The 17,530-nt window shown below is 32.4% G+C and overlaps 2 protein-coding genes across 3 annotated transcripts in view; one reads left to right on the top strand and one right to left on the bottom strand.

The window, feature by feature from the left end:
• LOC106468213 (PDZ domain-containing protein GIPC3-like) overlaps positions 1-4,813 on the top strand; it is a 27,516-nt gene extending 22,703 nt beyond the window's left edge. The window contains exons 5-6 of the mRNA XM_013928627.2: positions 1,057-1,138; positions 2,975-4,813. Of these exons, the coding sequence (XP_013784081.1) occupies positions 1,057-1,138; positions 2,975-3,156 (264 nt within the window). The 3' untranslated portion in view covers positions 3,157-4,813. The remainder of the gene's footprint in view (positions 1-1,056; positions 1,139-2,974) is intronic.
• A 119-nt stretch (positions 4,814-4,932) lies between these two features.
• Positions 4,933-17,530, bottom strand: part of LOC106468215 (gamma-interferon-inducible lysosomal thiol reductase-like) — a 19,395-nt gene continuing 6,797 nt past the window's right edge. The window contains exons 1-7 of one of the 2 annotated variants that reach the window (XM_013928629.2): positions 16,341-16,596; positions 12,416-12,574; positions 8,143-8,220; positions 7,783-7,878; positions 6,738-6,884; positions 5,639-5,707; positions 4,933-5,410 (exon numbers count right to left, since the gene is read on the bottom strand). In XM_013928629.2, the coding sequence (XP_013784083.1) occupies positions 5,363-5,410; positions 5,639-5,707; positions 6,738-6,884; positions 7,783-7,878; positions 8,143-8,220; positions 12,416-12,574; positions 16,341-16,397 (654 nt within the window). In that variant the 5' untranslated portion in view covers positions 16,398-16,596 and the 3' untranslated portion in view covers positions 4,933-5,362. Of the gene's footprint in view, positions 5,411-5,638; positions 5,708-6,737; positions 6,885-7,782; positions 7,879-8,142; positions 8,221-12,415; positions 12,575-16,340; positions 16,597-17,530 lie in introns of those variants that run through there. The other variant, XM_013928630.2, reaches the window with a different exon arrangement.

Raw genomic sequence — 17,530 nt, 5'->3', positions numbered from 1 at the left:
GTATATATATATATATATATACACACACACACACACACACACACACACACACACACACACTAAATATATTACAAGCTCGACTGGGGAGTAAATTTTTATAAAGTAGATTTAAATGTAATTCATATAATGGTATTTGTGTATTATCTTGTATTTTTTGTAAGCAAATATATGTAAGAGAAATAGAAAACTTGTGTTTAATACAAATAATAGACTATAACATGTTAAACATATTAATAAATGTATTATGGAAAAATATCATACCTTACAAATATTTCTATTTTGGTATTCTTGTGAAACAAATAAGATTATTTTATTAATAAATTTAAAACGTATATAAAGCTTTAAGACAAAAATAATGTAGGAAATTTTTCATTGTTAAGTAGGTCTTGTTAGAGAGTGGGTTATGCTAGAAACTTAAGAGTATCCTGGAAAATATGAATTCATGTATTTATGTATGTGTTTTATTTGTTTTAAATTAACAAAAAAGTTTTAAAAATATTTTACCAATTTTCCGCCTAATATGCACATTGTCAATATCTGGAAGGAAAAATATTCCTTTCTTGTTAAACACAAAGCTACACAATGGGCTATCTGTGCTTTGCCCACAGCAAATACTGAACCCATATTTTTAGCAATACAAACCCTCAGAGTTGCCAATAGGAGAGGGGCTTGACCATTGAAATAATTAAATTTTGAGTCATGCCTATTTGTTATTTTACTTACAGACTTACATTAATATGTTTTCTATGTTTTTTTGTGGAAACTGGGAATGTTTACCCAAGAACCATAAAAACATTGTTTATACTTGATCAGAAAATAGTACAGGGATGAAAATAAGCACGTGTTTGTGAACTTTATGATCAATATCAAACAGTAATTAACTGTTTCCTTCAATGACTTAGCTTTAAGACAGAGGCCTCATAACTCTAAAAATCTGGTTCTGATACAACACAGATACCCCATTGTGTTTTGTCATTAATTTCACTTCTTTTTACTCATAATTATACACAGAAATATTTTTGTATTTACCTTTAATTATCATGTCCTTTACCACAGCCTGATGACATAGCAACAACTGCTGTTGAGAAGATAAATGGACTCCTGGAGTCATTCATGGGAATTAATGACAATGAGCTAGGTATGTTTTCAATATTCTTTTATCAGTGCTATAGAATATTAACAAAATACTTTCTGAAATTAAGCAGAAAATCTGGTAGTTTTTTAAAAATAATCCTTGAATTTGAAAATACTCAAGAAAAAAATTACTTTGTATTAAATATATGAATTGTTGATCCCTCTGGCAGTAATAATAATCTCGTAAATCTTGTAGAGCACATTTGATGGATAGGCTTAGACTAACCTTGTATGTTAAATTATGGTATGTAACGCCTCATGTTGGAGAAACATGATCAATTATTGGGTAATTTTTGTCACTCAGAATTCTATTTTAAAATCTATCATAAGCTGTTGCTCTAAAAATTTTTCAACCTCATCGACTACTTAGGTCTAGCTTATATAAACTACAAGTTACAGATTTTAGAGTAAGGAAGAATATATTTACAACAGCGGTCCAAACATCGTACTTGTAAAAGTTGTAACTCTTGTAATAAAATAATACTTATAAGCAGTACATAAACTCAAAATGAAACTCCAAAACTTAGTTTCAATAGTATGACTTTTTCACAAGTGTATCTTCTTTCTCGTCCCACTTCCCTGTTACTATGTTAACAATACTATTGTTCTGCTTTCACGTGAATAAAACACAACTTCATGTTTACTAAAACTAGTCAATGAGACGTCACCATAAACCTAATAAATAAAGTGGGTGGTCCATACAACACACTGGGTATCTATAATAATAATAATAATAATAAAAGGGTGTATCTATAACCGCCATAGCTCCAAGAAGTAAGAACCTAGAAGTAGAAACCTGAAATTTTGCGTCCATACTAAGTGGACCCTGAGGGTGTGCACCTGGGTATTATTTACTTATCCATGTGCATGCGTGCCCCTGTAGTATATCAGTTAGATTAACAACTTCTAATATATAGAAAAGCCAGTGTGTTGTGGTAACAATGCATTCCAACAATGGCTGTCATGTCATATCGCTTAGCAACAAAAGTATATATAACCTAATATTGTTGTTAGTCTATGTACTGAAATGTATAGACCACAAAACTGGAAAAATATTTGTTGATTTCTTAATTTAGTCTCCCTTGATGAAAGTTTTTTTTATTAAAAACGTTGGTGATACAACAGAAAATAACTTAATTCAGAAACAATATTTGTAGTTTCATGATAAATTTTATGCAGTTGCTAAAATATATCAACCTAAATAACCCGTTCAAAGCCGAGTACTTTTGCTAGTAAGGACTATGTATAGTATAGAATTTTTCTGTGTTAATGAATTATGGACAAAATAAATTACCTAGATAAAATTGTCTGAGAAACATACAGGAGTTTTGAATAGGTTACTGATTTTTTTTTAATAAAGTTTCTCTAGTGCATACTGGTGTACAAGACATTTTAATACTAGTTTTAAACGATCTTAAAACACCAATTTTTCCTTTTATTGGACATTCAATGTTTCGCTTTACAGGTTAGTCAGGAGCATGTCACTAAAACACACACTGTAACTGACAGTACAAAGCTTCAAACAGTTTGTTTTTCCAGCAACACTCCTGAATAGCCTGATAAAGCAAAACAATGAGCATCAAATTAAAAAAAAAATTGTTATATGATCGTTTATTACTAGTTATAATCTCAACATATAAGCTAACATGACTGGTGATCGATAGGTGGTGTGGCATTACCTCACAATATACTGATTACAATCTTTATCACTCAATGCTTCACTGTTATTAACATCTTCATAGTGGAAACCTGGAGTAGGTAAAAAAAAATGTTAACTAAACAGTAACAAATCCTAGTGTGTTCTCAGCAGCTTTTTAATATCTAGTACTTTTATTATCAGCCATGCAGATCTGGGAGTTAGGCCATGACAAGGAGAACCCTAGCCAGTTTGTTACAGCAGTCGATAATTCAGATTTAGAAGCTTTTGGATTCACGGACAACTTCATTTTCGATCTGTGGGGAGCAATAAATGATGCCAAGTCAGGTAGATTAACGAAGGAGAAAGCTGATTCCCCCTTCTAGTGTATGACTTATCTGCTTTGATATAATCATTTCGAAGATTAGACATGTGTTTTCGTATTTAAGCGACCTCGTGTGATACAGTGATAACAGGAGGGTTTCTAGTAATATTTTTAAAGAAACCGCTTTTCTAAAGTATTGGGAAATTCTTATGTGATTTTTGCACGACAGATAAATATTTGTCCCAGATTCCAATTTGTTTTCAAGTGAGCTGTGAAGCAGGTTTTGAAGATTGGTAGAAGAATATTTTTCTAGGCAGTCTTCAAAATCACAGAAAATGGTGGGTGAGATCGTTTTAAAAACTTACTGTTGTGATTTGTGCAAAGACAGACAAAGCTAGAGCTGGGTCAGGTCTTAATTTTTTTTTTTTATCTAAAAATAAAATGTCATCCAAGCAGCAAAAGGTTCTTTTCTTTCTCTGGTGGTCGTGTTTAAGATATTAAAGATATACCAGAACTTTCTTTCACTTAATTTTCTAATTTAAAATTAAGTGTAAACCAATATCAACGAATAAATAATTTTAATGATGATGAAAATATTTACTATATGTTAAAAGTTTTAAAGAAAAAATAACAGTTAAGTCCGAATTATGATAATTAGTTGCTGTTCACAATTTTTCATTCATTAAAGTCCTATTTTAAATTTTTTTTTAAACTGGTAACAGTGCTATGTGGCAAGTGAAGCTTTCAGCCAAAAATTAGGAATAACGGGTTTGCTGGCATTTAGTTGATGAGGTAGCCGTAAGTTTGCAATTAAAAGATGTAAATAAACTATTGTGTGATGTTTTGGTGACTTTTCCTCAGTTTTTGTTTATACAAAACTGTGTGTCCTGAACGTGTTAAGAACAAAATTTGGCTTTCCATTCATACATAGAATAAAAAACTGTTTGGGATACTTTCGATCACTTGACTAAGTTAACACAAGTAAAACAGTGCCAAGTGAAAGGCCAAAGTATTTGATACAAAACGAGTAAACGAAAAAAAAACCTACTTTTTGTTTAACTTGTGTTAGTTAAGAGGTATAACAAGAATAGAATTTAAACTATTGTTGAACTTATGTTGGACATTGCAAGTAAAGAGTTTGAAATCATTAGGTAGTTGCAGTTTTCGTCGCTAAAAAAAATACATTTTACAGCACAATAATTTTTATGAAAAATGTAACTTTTTTTTAGTTTACTGGATCTTTTTTCTTCGGCGTGATAATGCATCTTCTTTGTCAGAAGCGAATCATCAAAACTCGTCAAATCTGACTGCATTTCTACTATTACACTCGAGTGTTTTGTGTAATAGATATGACAAAAGCCTGAGCTTTGTTCCAATTGAAGGGCATATTATTAGTGAGCTTTTTTCTACAACTTATTTTTATGAATGCTGTATTACTTCAAGTAGTGTCTAAAGGCTGTAAAATAAAAAATAGGACACAAATCTTCCTATTGTTCTTTACTTTCTGTAAACTCTAGGCTTACACCTAAAAGCAGGTATTGTAATAGTTAAGCTTAACTGTTCGACTACCCAAAGTAGTGAAACGTAAATTATTTTCAAAATATAATTAAAATGGATGATGCCTCCACTCATTATTAGCATCTTTGAACTAATTATCTTGATGCAAGTAGATGTCTAGAAATGGACGAAAAAATCCTTTTCAAAAGAATCAGGGAAGACCTACTTCTGAAAATCATGTGTGGTTAACATTAGATTTATAACTTAATTTCGTAGAGCCAAGATTAATAGCTGCTGTCATCTTTTGGACAATTCACATACTAAAGTTTAAGTGAAAACATTCAGGAAAGTTATTTATTAATCAATGGTTATACGCTTGTACAAAACAAATTGAGAACGTGCACTGTGCTCTCTTAAGTAATTAAATATGGAATAGAAATTTCTCTAGAGCATCTGTATTAAAACGTTTTAACTGTAAATACAGCATCAACTGAAATTAATAAATATTTACAGAAAAGTAAGAAATCAGGCTTATAATAGCAGCAAGAACTTCAGTAATTATGAGTCTAAAGGACTTTATTTTAAACAAATTAAAATACTCTGTCCTTCTTATATGTGGCCGTACAATGGTAGTTTTAACCTCAACTTAAGGAAAAAGAATTAAAATGACACTTCATAGTTAAAATTACTAAACTCATTCTTACTGTACAAATCAATCATTTTCTTCACGTGAATCTGGGAAGTTCAAGAACAAAGAATCCTATCCAAGTTTAGAGACTATCATCCTTAATTGCTGGGCATTCCGTTGGTTTTGGTCCCTGGTGAAATGTTAAGAACAAAATTAACTTACGTATATACAACGACGACATTCTTTCTACAGTTCCAATTATAGTTTTAGGAATACTGGATGAAGTGATCAAAAAATTAATGTCCACTGTCTACTCCAGGCTTAAAAATAAAGTCTGTCACCATTTTAAAGATTTACTCAGCCAAATTTTACTTAAGAGTCAAACTAGAACACAAACTAATCATAAAAACGTGTTTACCTTATAGTTTTCACACACTAAGCCCAGGAAGTTTCTCAAAGCTTTGTCTTGATTTTGTCTTGAATATTCCTAGGAAAATGTTAAACAATAATTTTAATTACCATCCATGTTTACATATATAAATGCTCTTGTACAAAGATGATTCCAAAACTAGACAATGTGCATTTGAATAATAAAATAATTTAATTACTTTATTATAGCCTTTTTAAAAAAAAAAATACACATTTATTGGTTGTAATTAATTACTTGGTTAGATATCTTGAAAGTTTTTGTAACTATTTACAAATTAGCCTTCTCTTTACCACATAATGACTGGTACAGTAAAGACACAAATCTTTAAATGTGAATGATGGACACTTTCCTGACGTTTAAAATCAATTCATCATTATGTTACAAGAGTATTTACATAAATCACATCAGGTATCAATTGACTAGAACTTCTAAAGAAGGTTAAAGAGTATGACCTTACTTGTAACATTTGATGTCACCTTTAGGTAGAGCAAAGTTCAAGCTAGAAGTTTGGATAACACTTGGCAGGATAGCAACAGTGCATTAAAATAATTTGATAGTTATCTGAACATCATTTCAGTTTACTATCGAGTTAAAGAAAATAACAGTCTACCTTTCCTTGATGTACTTGTTAAAATAAAGATGGAAAACCTTTTGTTGTTATCACGTCAAGAATCGTGTTTTATATAAAATGTCTGCACCATTCCACACAAGATGTTAATTATGTGTATAAGAGGATTTATGCCAAATATAGTAAACAGAATATTTAATAATAGTTGAAAATGCTACGTTAAAAAGTTTATCTTGTATTACAGTATTAACAGATTAATTACTTGATGTTTTCAAAAAAACAACAAAACACCCCATCTTTAAAGCTACGAGTAAGATAGAGGAAATGTTGGGGAATATCAGAGATAAAATGGGGTTAAAAGACTAGGAATATAACAGCATGGAGCTCCACTAACTTTGGTAGGTCGTCGCTAGCAGCACGTTTGAAACGTGTCAAAACATGTAATATGAAGTAAATGAATGTTACATCTTCAACATGGATGAGCATCATCAATCATTTTTATTCTGGCAATATACTTACCCCATTTATCACTATTCTTGGAATGAAAGTAATACGAGGTTTTTGACCTTCTGTCTTCCGTCCCATCTCGTGCTGCCATCTATTGCCTTGATCAGAAGTTACACATTTTTCAACAGGTCCATAATCAATATTTAGTTTCCTGGCACACTAACCATACAGATAAATAAGAAATTGATTTCTATTAGATATTCCAACCATTCGGGCATTTTCTAAAAACTGTATTTAAAGGTGACACACTTCACACATTTTAATTTTTCAAATTGTGTTTCACAGGAACTATTTTGTCAAAAAAAACGGTAGGTGTCACCACTAAACGGCGTATTTCTCTGGTCATAATATTACTGTAACTTTTAACAAGATTAAGACAAGTTAAACCAACTACAGTGACTGACACAGAACTTTACTTTCTTGACAAGATTCACTAACATTTCTAATGGCGCGAAATAACGATAGAAAAGTTTTTCGGGGACAAATGCCCTTCGATCAAAACAATAATAGTTGAATCTGAGAGCTGGTAAGATACAATTGTTTTGCACGAGATATCATCATCATTTATTAAAAGAAAAACAAGTGTATCTTATATACGTGCATGTTTCAAGATCACAATTAATAAAGGAGAAAAACCTAAGCCTAAGTGAACATTTTAAGATTATCAGTAATTAACCAATTTAAAATTTAGACAAAAAAGTATTCCTTAACAGTTTTTTTAAACTACCGAGTTTTAATATTAGCTTTAATCACCCACGAAGTCAAAGAACTACTTGTATAACACAGCATGTTTTGTTAAATTTGGGCTATCGGCACTGCGCCCGATTTCAGTGTGTTGTTAGCCCTCAAGCTTATCAATGAGACAGGCGAGATAGCACTGAGCAGGTAAATAGTTATTAAGATAGAGCTCTCATTATTTGATGATATAACTATTAATTGTACTTACTCTCCTGATGAATAACAAATTTTAAACAGTTTGGGATCCGACAACAGAACACGTTATTTTATTTGGCGGTAAATGATACTGATATACGATATTAAAGAAAAATGGCGTTACCAATGGTCCTGCAGATTGTGGCCGTGAAGAGGACATAGCACAGTGGACAAATGGCAGCGACAGGTCAGTATTATTCAGGAGACGTATTGCACAGGTCTGGCAAAAGTCATGGAATAAAAAAAAATCATCCTTCAGCCCTTCAATAAATATTGTTAAACAAATAACGTTTTTATTTTCCCATAAAGACGTAATGAATAAATACAGTTAAAACTTACGATATTTTCCACATAGATTAAAAACCCGTAAAATATGTTTTTATTTATTTAGATTTAAGTAAGAACAAACAGAAATTAGAAGTAATGCATAGAACTGAAACATTCCTATTAAGTACAGAATGTTAAGACTAATTCCTGATCTTACCTGGACTAGGTTACCATAACATTCCTTAACACCATGCTGACACTGGAATACCCATGTTCCATTATTCAGTCGTTTTTCCTGTAAAAGTAATACGGATTTATGCTACGTCTATATTGGTAACAAGTCAACATTTGAATTTAAAAAAATGTATATATATATAAAAAAAAACTTTACTAACATAGTTTATTACCGTGAAGCCCGATCTTGTAGACACCACGCGCAACGCCAACCAGATCCGGGATTAACCGTAAACCCAATCTTAAAGAGACAAGCACCAACGGTCTAATCATAGGAATAGGGGCTTGATTTTGACCTAACAAGTTTTGCCCTAAAATATAAAATCGACCGTAGAATCATGTACTACAAGGTTTAAAATCGCTTGAAAAAAATGGTTCCAATGACTTCCATGCGTCACCACACGGCGCTAAAGGGTTAAAAAGGTGCAAGTGAAAATGTCACGTGTGGGTAATATATTTTCAGAAAAGGCATAATCAATTTGCAAATATATAAAAGTTATAGATATGTATGGAGCTTTTGCCCAAATATTTTGGGTCGTTTTCCCGAAAAACTATTTCAGCCAGAATTTTGGGGGGGGGGGGGGCAATTGTCCCCACCTCCTGACCCTCCGCCTCATACCCTATGGGTCTGATCCGGAATCAACCATAAACCCAAATCTTATTTTACACACAAATTCGCCAACAAAGAAACTTATTTTCTAGCAGAAAAAAAGGGGAACTTTTAAATGACCGGAAACCCATTTTCTGTTGGTAATTTCTCTAGCATATACGAGGTAAACTGTACACGTAAAATTAATAGTGAAGGAGTGTTGTAAATCTAACAACATCACTGTGGGAGTTACGAATTAGTTTTCACCACAATACAGTTACCATTCTGTTAGAATTTAAGATACAGTTCTTCTTTTTCCCAATTGTCAAAATAAAAGGCTTTTACTTATATTCCTTAATAGTATAAATATTTTCTATGTTGTTGTTAGGCTTAGGATTCTTCTACAGTAGGTGTCAGTGACTTGTTGGCGATAAATGAACAGCACACACTTTACTTGTTTTCAAAATAATATATATATATTCGGAACAATTTAAATGTATGTACAATAAATTCTTCGACACTGTAGATATTATAGGCATGTCATAAACACTATGTCAAAAGCCCACTTAGGCCTATTCAATTACTTTAGAATTTCAGTTGACAAGCCGAACTATCTTCTCTATATTACTATCGCACTAGTATTCTATATGTGTGATTCACTTACAGTTGTAGTGCGAGTTACCGTAATTCGTTTGGTCTTCTTTCTTCTAAATATCCTCTGTTCCTTTCGTCAAAGTGCACTCAGGCTGATTCAATTACTTTAGTACTACGCTTTGACGGAATAAATTATTTTTCTTATCTTCTTGTCTGCGGTTAGTCGTACTCTAACATATTAAACATTAGGCCTATGTCAATCGTTAGGCCTATCACTTCTACGGTAAATTTTCCTTTTGTATATTTACTTTCTTCTGCTATTATCGGTCTGCTGCTTCCCACTCGTCTCATGCTATTTATATCTTTAGCACCTAATCGCCTGTCCGCCTTCAACAATCTCAACATCAATGAATTATTAACAAAAGTTCCTACATTTGTCTGCTTTTAACTCGTATTATAACAAAAATTAAACAATAATAAAATATTCACTCACAAAAACAAATCAATAAATAACATCTAAACTAAACAGTTATTTATATCATTACACATTCCAAAACAGTTATATACGTTATTACACAATTCTTGAATCTGTCATTATTTTATTTCTGCAGTGCATATTTGTGAATACAAAACATTTTAATACTAATAATAAACGACCTTATAACACCAAATTTATTTTTCCTCAGTTGGACACTCAACATTTCGCTTTACAGCTTCTTCAGGAGCGTTTCACTAAAACATCGTAACTGTGTGGAACTCTACTGAAGAAACTGTAAAGCGAAACGTTGAGTGTCCAATTAAAGACAAATAAATTTGGTGTTATAAGGTCGAATATTGCTAGTACTAAAGTTCTTGTATCTGAATATAACGATCGCTGAAACTAATTATACTTGTCACAGGACATATTAAGCCTATTAAATTTTTAACACTACATTCTATATCTAGTTAATTAGGGATATTCAAGAATAAGAAGAATATTATAGTATTATTGTTGTAACAAATGGTTTATATAAATACTATTCCGACTACAAGTGTGTTTTGTTGTATTCCAGTCGGCCTGATGACCTCTGGATTGAGCAAAACGCGTCATCAGCAATAGATACGGTAAACACTGTGTGATTGGAATACTATTCTTATACACTTTTCCAATTCTTTTAAATCCATAAGGGACTAGATAAAGAACATAATGTTAAAAAATGGAATAGGCCTAATACTAATGTCTTACGATAAGTATAATGAATTATAATCATGCTTTGCCAGCTTGGTAAAAGTGTTTACATCATATCAGTCGATAAGTTCTAAAACTGTTATAAACATTTTAAAAAGTTGTATAAAATGAAATGTCTTTAGTTAACGTAATACGTACTAGAAAACATGGTATCTTACGTGAAAATATTTCATGATGAATTTCAGATTAACATCCTATACACAGAGAGAGAGAGAGAGTGAAACAGTATTTGCGTCAAGTTAAGGCAGTGTTCCTTAAACATTTTAGGTCGCGTCCCCTTTATTTCTCGGTTATACACAAAGCTTCCACCAACAAAAAAAAAGTTCAAACTAATTAAAACCAACTGATAGCCCATTTTGACAACGATAAATTTAGCTCCAAAAACGAAATATGAAATACTCCCCCTATTTGATGGGAAACACTGAGTTAGTGGAAATAGTCCATATCAAATTCTTAAAAAAATAATTAATTATCTAATATATGCTCAACAATCCAATTTCGTGGGTAAATCCCTTTGAGGACTATAGCATTCGGAGTCAAATAAATAAATAAAAAATTGCGAGAAAATGAAAACATTATATATTTACAATGTATTTTTATATTTCTTCACTTTAGCCTTTAAGTTATGAAATTACAAGTACAACAGTCATCCACGTGCATCTCAATAAACTTGATTCATTACGTGATCTGCAAAAAATGTGGTATTCTATATATATTGATCAAACAGGTCACCGTTTAGGTGATTGTTCACGTGAATATATCTTTCCTATAAATGGAATAATGATACTAATAAAACCCACAGGTGAAAATTTCAATAACTCTTCACTCTTGTATCTCCAACTTCCCTATAATTGGACTCAAATCAGCTCCCTTTACCCTAATGCAGATAGAACATCTGGAAAAAACGTTTAATTTTTAAATTATGCATATTATCCCCTCCCCCACCAAGTGTTTCATCTTATCTGTTTTGTTTTACAACATAAACTCAGCCCACGTGCTAAGCTACCAAGTACTTCTACAGATGTCACAAAACAAAGACTGATGTGTTACGATTAAATGGAACACACACAAAAAATTGGAGAAAAAAATAACAAAAAGTGGCTAATAGTAAACACGTTTTAATGTAACTGTTAAATATTGTCTTCCTCTGGCGATTTTAAACTTTGATGGAACAAAAAATGTGATACCACAAAAGGCTATCAAACATAGAACGTTCAAAATGGACCAACATCCCTAGGTCAGTGTTTCCCAACCTGGGCAGTACCGCCCCTAGTGGGAGGTTTTAATTTCGGGGGGCAATAAACTTTGAGGGGACAGACAGAAACGTTGAGGATTTCAAAGTTATATTTGTTAAAATTAAACAATAGCATGGATTATTATTACTTTACAATTTTCATTTAAGTAAAATATTTTAATGATCTAAAGATTTATTAGACGGGGCACGAGCGCTCATTGTTTGCTTCGGGGGCACTGCGGAGAAAAATGTTGGGAAACACTGGCCTAGGTTATCACCAAAATGAGATACGCAATCAAAGTGCGCCAAAAATCATACAAGTGGAAGGTAGCCCTCTAGTGTTCAATTTTGCATTTGGATAAGAAAAAAGTTACTGTTTGGACTTCCACAGATGTACCCAGAATTCAATTAATGATAAACCCTTGTTTATGAAAATAATATTAACAACATAGTAGCTCCACATCAGAACGGGATTAAAGGTCAAACTTAGACAAATATTCACATATTACTTCGTTAATTATAAAAATATGAAATTTACACATTTTTTTTCCTTTTTTTATATCATTTCCGTTGAGTGATTTTACACTTTAGACAATGAGATGTCCACTTACCCACGCCTTCCCATATGGCACTAGGTCCACCAGGAAAATCGACCTGACCTTCTTGTATGCTGGCCACAACTGTTCGACAATGAAGTCAATACTGTCTGGGCACAGAGCTTCGTAATAGACGCTAACTTGTACTGGTTCCTTAGGCTGGGCATCGACTTGCTAAAAAAGTAACAAGGGGGGAAAAAGTTCGTAGTCAATTCATTAAGTTAGCTTTACTTCTGTAAGAGGACAAAAGCTACGATAAAAATATTTTAAAATAAACTTAAACAAAACCCCATTTAGTATAATATCTTAAAATGGAAACCAACACGGATTCATTAACGAAAAATCTCGTCTCACTAATCACTTGTTATGCAAATAATTTTGTCATCAAGAAATTATTCCAACAAACGAGACCCCCTCACCTATGTGACGTCACAAATGATCTTGTTTATTTGTTAAGCCCAAAGCTATACTATGGACTATATGTACTGTACCCATCACGGATATCGAAACCCGGTTTTTAGCGTTATGAGCCTTCGGGTTCACCGCAGAGCCACTAAGAATGGGGTGGGGTAGCACAAAGCTGATCCACTGCCGACCATAGAAATATACATACAGCACTTTTTTGACCTGAACACTATAATGAGTAAAGGAAAAAATGTTAACTTAAAACAAAGAACCAGATATTAGCTTCAAAACTATCGGCTTTTTAAACACGCTTTTCCAGACTATCTGTTCACCAAGTTGGTACATGTCTGTTGGTTGCAGGGTCCCTTATAACAAAAAATTTATACTAAACAATCAATATCACACTCAATCTCACTAATTACTTTACATCTTCCCCCTAGAAAAATAGTGCCTTTCTTATTGTTTAGTTTCTTTTACAGTGTTGAATATAAAAAATAATTACTCAATATGTAGATTACCCAATGATAGTTAAATGTTGGCGCATCATTTTTTCTCGTATTTAATAGTGAGAAGGGTAAGGCTAGGACTTAAATATAAATTTTGGCAGGGAACGAGTTATCTCATACTAAATAGATTTATTTTTCTAACAGGGTGTTGGCCTTTGGAAGAGGTTACCTTCACATGTGGTGGATGCAGTAAACTTAAGAGATTGTTTGTTTGTAATTAAGCACAAAGCTACACAATGGGCTATCTGTGCTCTGCCCACCACGGGTATCGAAACCCGGATTCTAGCGTTGTAAGTCCGCAGACATACCGCTGTGCCACTGGGGGGCGAAACTTAAGAGAAGGCGTGATAATTATATGAATGATAAAGGCTGGATTTCAGTGTTTTATTTCCATTTTAAGAGTTTAGTATAATGGATGGGCCAATAGGTCTCTTGTTGTCCTTAAATTATATGTAAAATATATATAAATTAACGATTATCTAGGTGGTGCTGCCATCTAGAAAGTATTATATTTAAAACATAATATAAGAAATGCATTTTAAAGTTTATTATAGTGGTTGAGACGGCCTAGATGGACAAACAGGTCCCTTGTTGTTCTTAAGTTATATGTGGGTATATGTATTGATATATGTCGGAAGATTGGAATTTGGAGTCATTTCCATCACTCGCATCACATAACAACTGAGCTATCCAGATCCAGACTATTACTAACAATAATACAGAATGCTTTCCAACAGCTTCCTAAACACATTAACACATAGCAATCACAAGAAACTGTAAGAAAACCCACCCGACCTTCCTAAACCTCCACAGCTTTACATTTTGGTACGTTAACATTTTTCATTTAAAAAATAAAGTTGTTTATAAATAACGTAAAAAAAAAAGATTTGGGAAAAAAAAACACTTCCCATAACTTTTACTTCGAACTAACAGCAGTGATATTTTTTTTTAGCCACGGCATAGCGGCTCATTGAATGGATCCGAGTTTGTTTGTTTTTTTTCAAGTACAAACTTTTAGCTTAGAGCTCCATCTCTAGACCGATAAACAGTAAAATATTTTAATAGTCAATAATGCTAAGAATATGACAATTGTCAGACCTCTTGGGTAACATAATATTTTAATAATAAACAGCCGCGGCTATTACGGACTCCCTCTTCTTTTTTTTATTATCACCAGTAGCACAGGCTATGCTGACTTCTCACAGCGGCAGTCGAGTTGTAATAAAATGGAATTAGGTACAAAACCGCTTTAAAATAATTATTCAGAAGCTGGAGCGTTATTTCAAGTATATTTATTACAAGTTTTTTAAATCACTCATTTGTTGACTAATAACCACAGCTTGCCCACGCCCTTGGGATCTTAAACACCTGCGTTACTAGATGTATCTAAATGATCTAACCAACAGCTGTTTTCGCATGTCCAAATCGAGAGAAGTAATAACACTAATAACCCCGTGTGTTTACTGAAAGCGAGTTGTGTAATAGTTTTAAATGCGAAAGCAAGTGAAACAATGAAAACAACAGGCTTAATGTTTGTCACAAAAATCATTCTAATGTACAGATGTTCTTACAACATTCTAGTGTTACACATTCGTTTCTAATTCTAAACGTTTTAGGTAACAAGTTAACATTTTTTCTCCGTTGCATTTCTAGAGTCATTTCGAGGTTGAGCAATATACATACAGACTGTCATTTTAAAGATTAATTTTATTCGAACGCATCAACTTCTTCACGTGTAAAACCTAATTGTCCCTAATGACGAGTCCCTGAAAATCTCGAGAATTTGAATTAAATTGAAAAATAACAATTACAAATACATCGTTAGATATTGATGTAGGCTCTAACTTCAGTAATATAAATATGTACTTTAGTTTAAAAGCTAAGAAAACAAATTTTTCTATCTTTTGTTTCTTGTAAGAATTTGAGATGTCCTCGGTTCGTAGACTGAAAAAACATTTGAAGTTGAAGTAGAAACTAAAAAGTGAAATCTTGCTATTGGCTTAACGTACATAATACATAAATATGTTATTCAGTTATTGTTTGATCATCGTGCGTTCCATGAGTTAAGTATCCTCTATTATTACTTAAAGTTTTAACAGTTTTGGTTTAATATATATAGTTTAATTTTTATTATAAATATTATCTTGCGTCGTTACCTTGAAACATGGAGTTAGGACTAACCTACATCTCTCAACCTGGCCGAACCTATCTAACACTAATACTAACAGCGAGGGTAGCAAGGTATATTCTAATTATTAAGTGATAACATTACGTAAGCTAGTAATAGTATAAGTACTATTATGTGCATAAATTACCAACTGACCGGATTTAAATTAATATTTTTATTTGCCCTTACACCATTTTGTCATTCTTTGTAACGTAACTATTACAATTTCTACAATTACAAATATTAGCCGAACTGAAACAAACCCTTGTATTTAATCATTCCACAAAACCGTGCTATAGGTTGTAACGAGTACCAAGATTTCCCAACTTCAAAGTTCGAGAGAAACCAATACAATTACTATTAGCATTATTATAGATTTCCATTATGCCAAACAACAGTTGTACACGCAAGTTCATAACTTATAGAATATAAAAAGTACAGCCTTCGAACTAATAATAATATTAGTAATACAGAAGTTACACGGTGATTATCAAAACGTTTAGTTCAATTTCCCTGTCATTCATGTAATCGATATTATTAATAAACTATAAAGTACAATTCAGTTAGCATGGTTTAGCCTAATTCTGAACATCGTACACCATGTTAAGCTTAAGGTTTTTATTTTGTCCTTTTCAAGCACCCCACACATTTTACATTCCTGTACTACAACTAGCCCGAGAGGTAAGTTTAATACACATCATAAACCTTGAAATAATGCCAGCACCGACTCGCACACTTCTAAAAATTATAGACAATATATATATATATACACATATATATAATATTTGCTTTTTTAACACTTATTTGAATGCTTTATGTATTCAGTTACAACGTATTTAAAATACAGGCATATAACACTCACCAAATTCAACAGAAAAACAATGATAAATACACCAAAAAAGGTATACATCCCCATCATATTTTCACTTGTACGTCGCTTTCTCCAGTTTAAATCGATACGATGGTGACGTTCATGCAAGTCGTGCACCGCTGCGCGCCCTCTGTGGGTAAATCTCAAATTTTATTTTAGGATAGCACGTGCAAAAGTTGTTTGTAATGTTTAGTAAAACTTGTAGTTCATTCTCCAAACAAAACTGATTCCTATTAAAGTTTTATAAACTAATTAAACAGAACAAGAAAGAGAATACAATTCTTACTTCCGGTTCTATTGAACACCGAAGTTTGAACTTCGACATTAATACACAGAGATTGTAACTTGTAAAGTCTTTTGTTTATTCTAATATACAAATTGAAGGATATTGAGCTGAATTCTGTAGATATAAGCATTTCATCACAAGTCACGTGATAACATACAATTACTGCTCAAAGTACCATCAGATATAATATGCTTTCAAATTCCGTCTAACCAGATGGCGCGAGAGTTAAGCTCTTTCAGATCTTGTTTTTAATATGTTTATTGCTTATGAGGCACCCAGTAATGTCACTGTACTATAAAAAAGGGAACGTTTGATGTAACAATTAACAAATTATTAGAAAGTAAATATTGTCAGTGCATATTCTCAATCATATTTCTTTTTTTTGTGTGTGACAGAACATGTTTTTGTAAGAGGTGATTATATGATGATTTTGAACTTAACATTACATTCAGAAAACTACCAAAGCACCATTTGTTAAACATACATAAAAGTATAAGATCATAAATAATATTCAACGTTAAACTGGTACACAATTAAACACATGTAGAGTCGTCAACTTTTTGAAGGCCATAGATAGGCCTAAATAAAATGTTTTTAATTGTGTACCAGTTTGGATATTATTTATGATTTTAGCTTTATACACAAGTGCCAAAATACTATAACATAAAAGTATTGTTACGAGAGCGGAAGTGACGCGACGCTGGGAGCATGCGCGCTGGAGTTTCTAGAAGGATCATGACTTATCGAGGAACTCCGGGAATATCCGAGTGTTTACCAGGCGCCCTCTTTTTAGTATATAAGCCCGGCAAATAAAGCCAGCGATAGAAGAGATATGCAGAGAGATTGAAGAGATAGATAATTGAGTCAAGCGAACAGTAAAGTTAAGTAAAGTGTG

This window comes from Limulus polyphemus, unplaced genomic scaffold (genome assembly GCF_000517525.1).
Source record: "Limulus polyphemus unplaced genomic scaffold, Limulus_polyphemus-2.1.2 Scaffold2917, whole genome shotgun sequence".
NCBI lineage: Eukaryota > Metazoa > Arthropoda > Merostomata > Xiphosura > Limulidae > Limulus > Limulus polyphemus.
The sequence above is the reverse complement of the archived record's forward strand: the minus strand, read 5'-3'. Positions and strand labels throughout refer to the sequence as shown.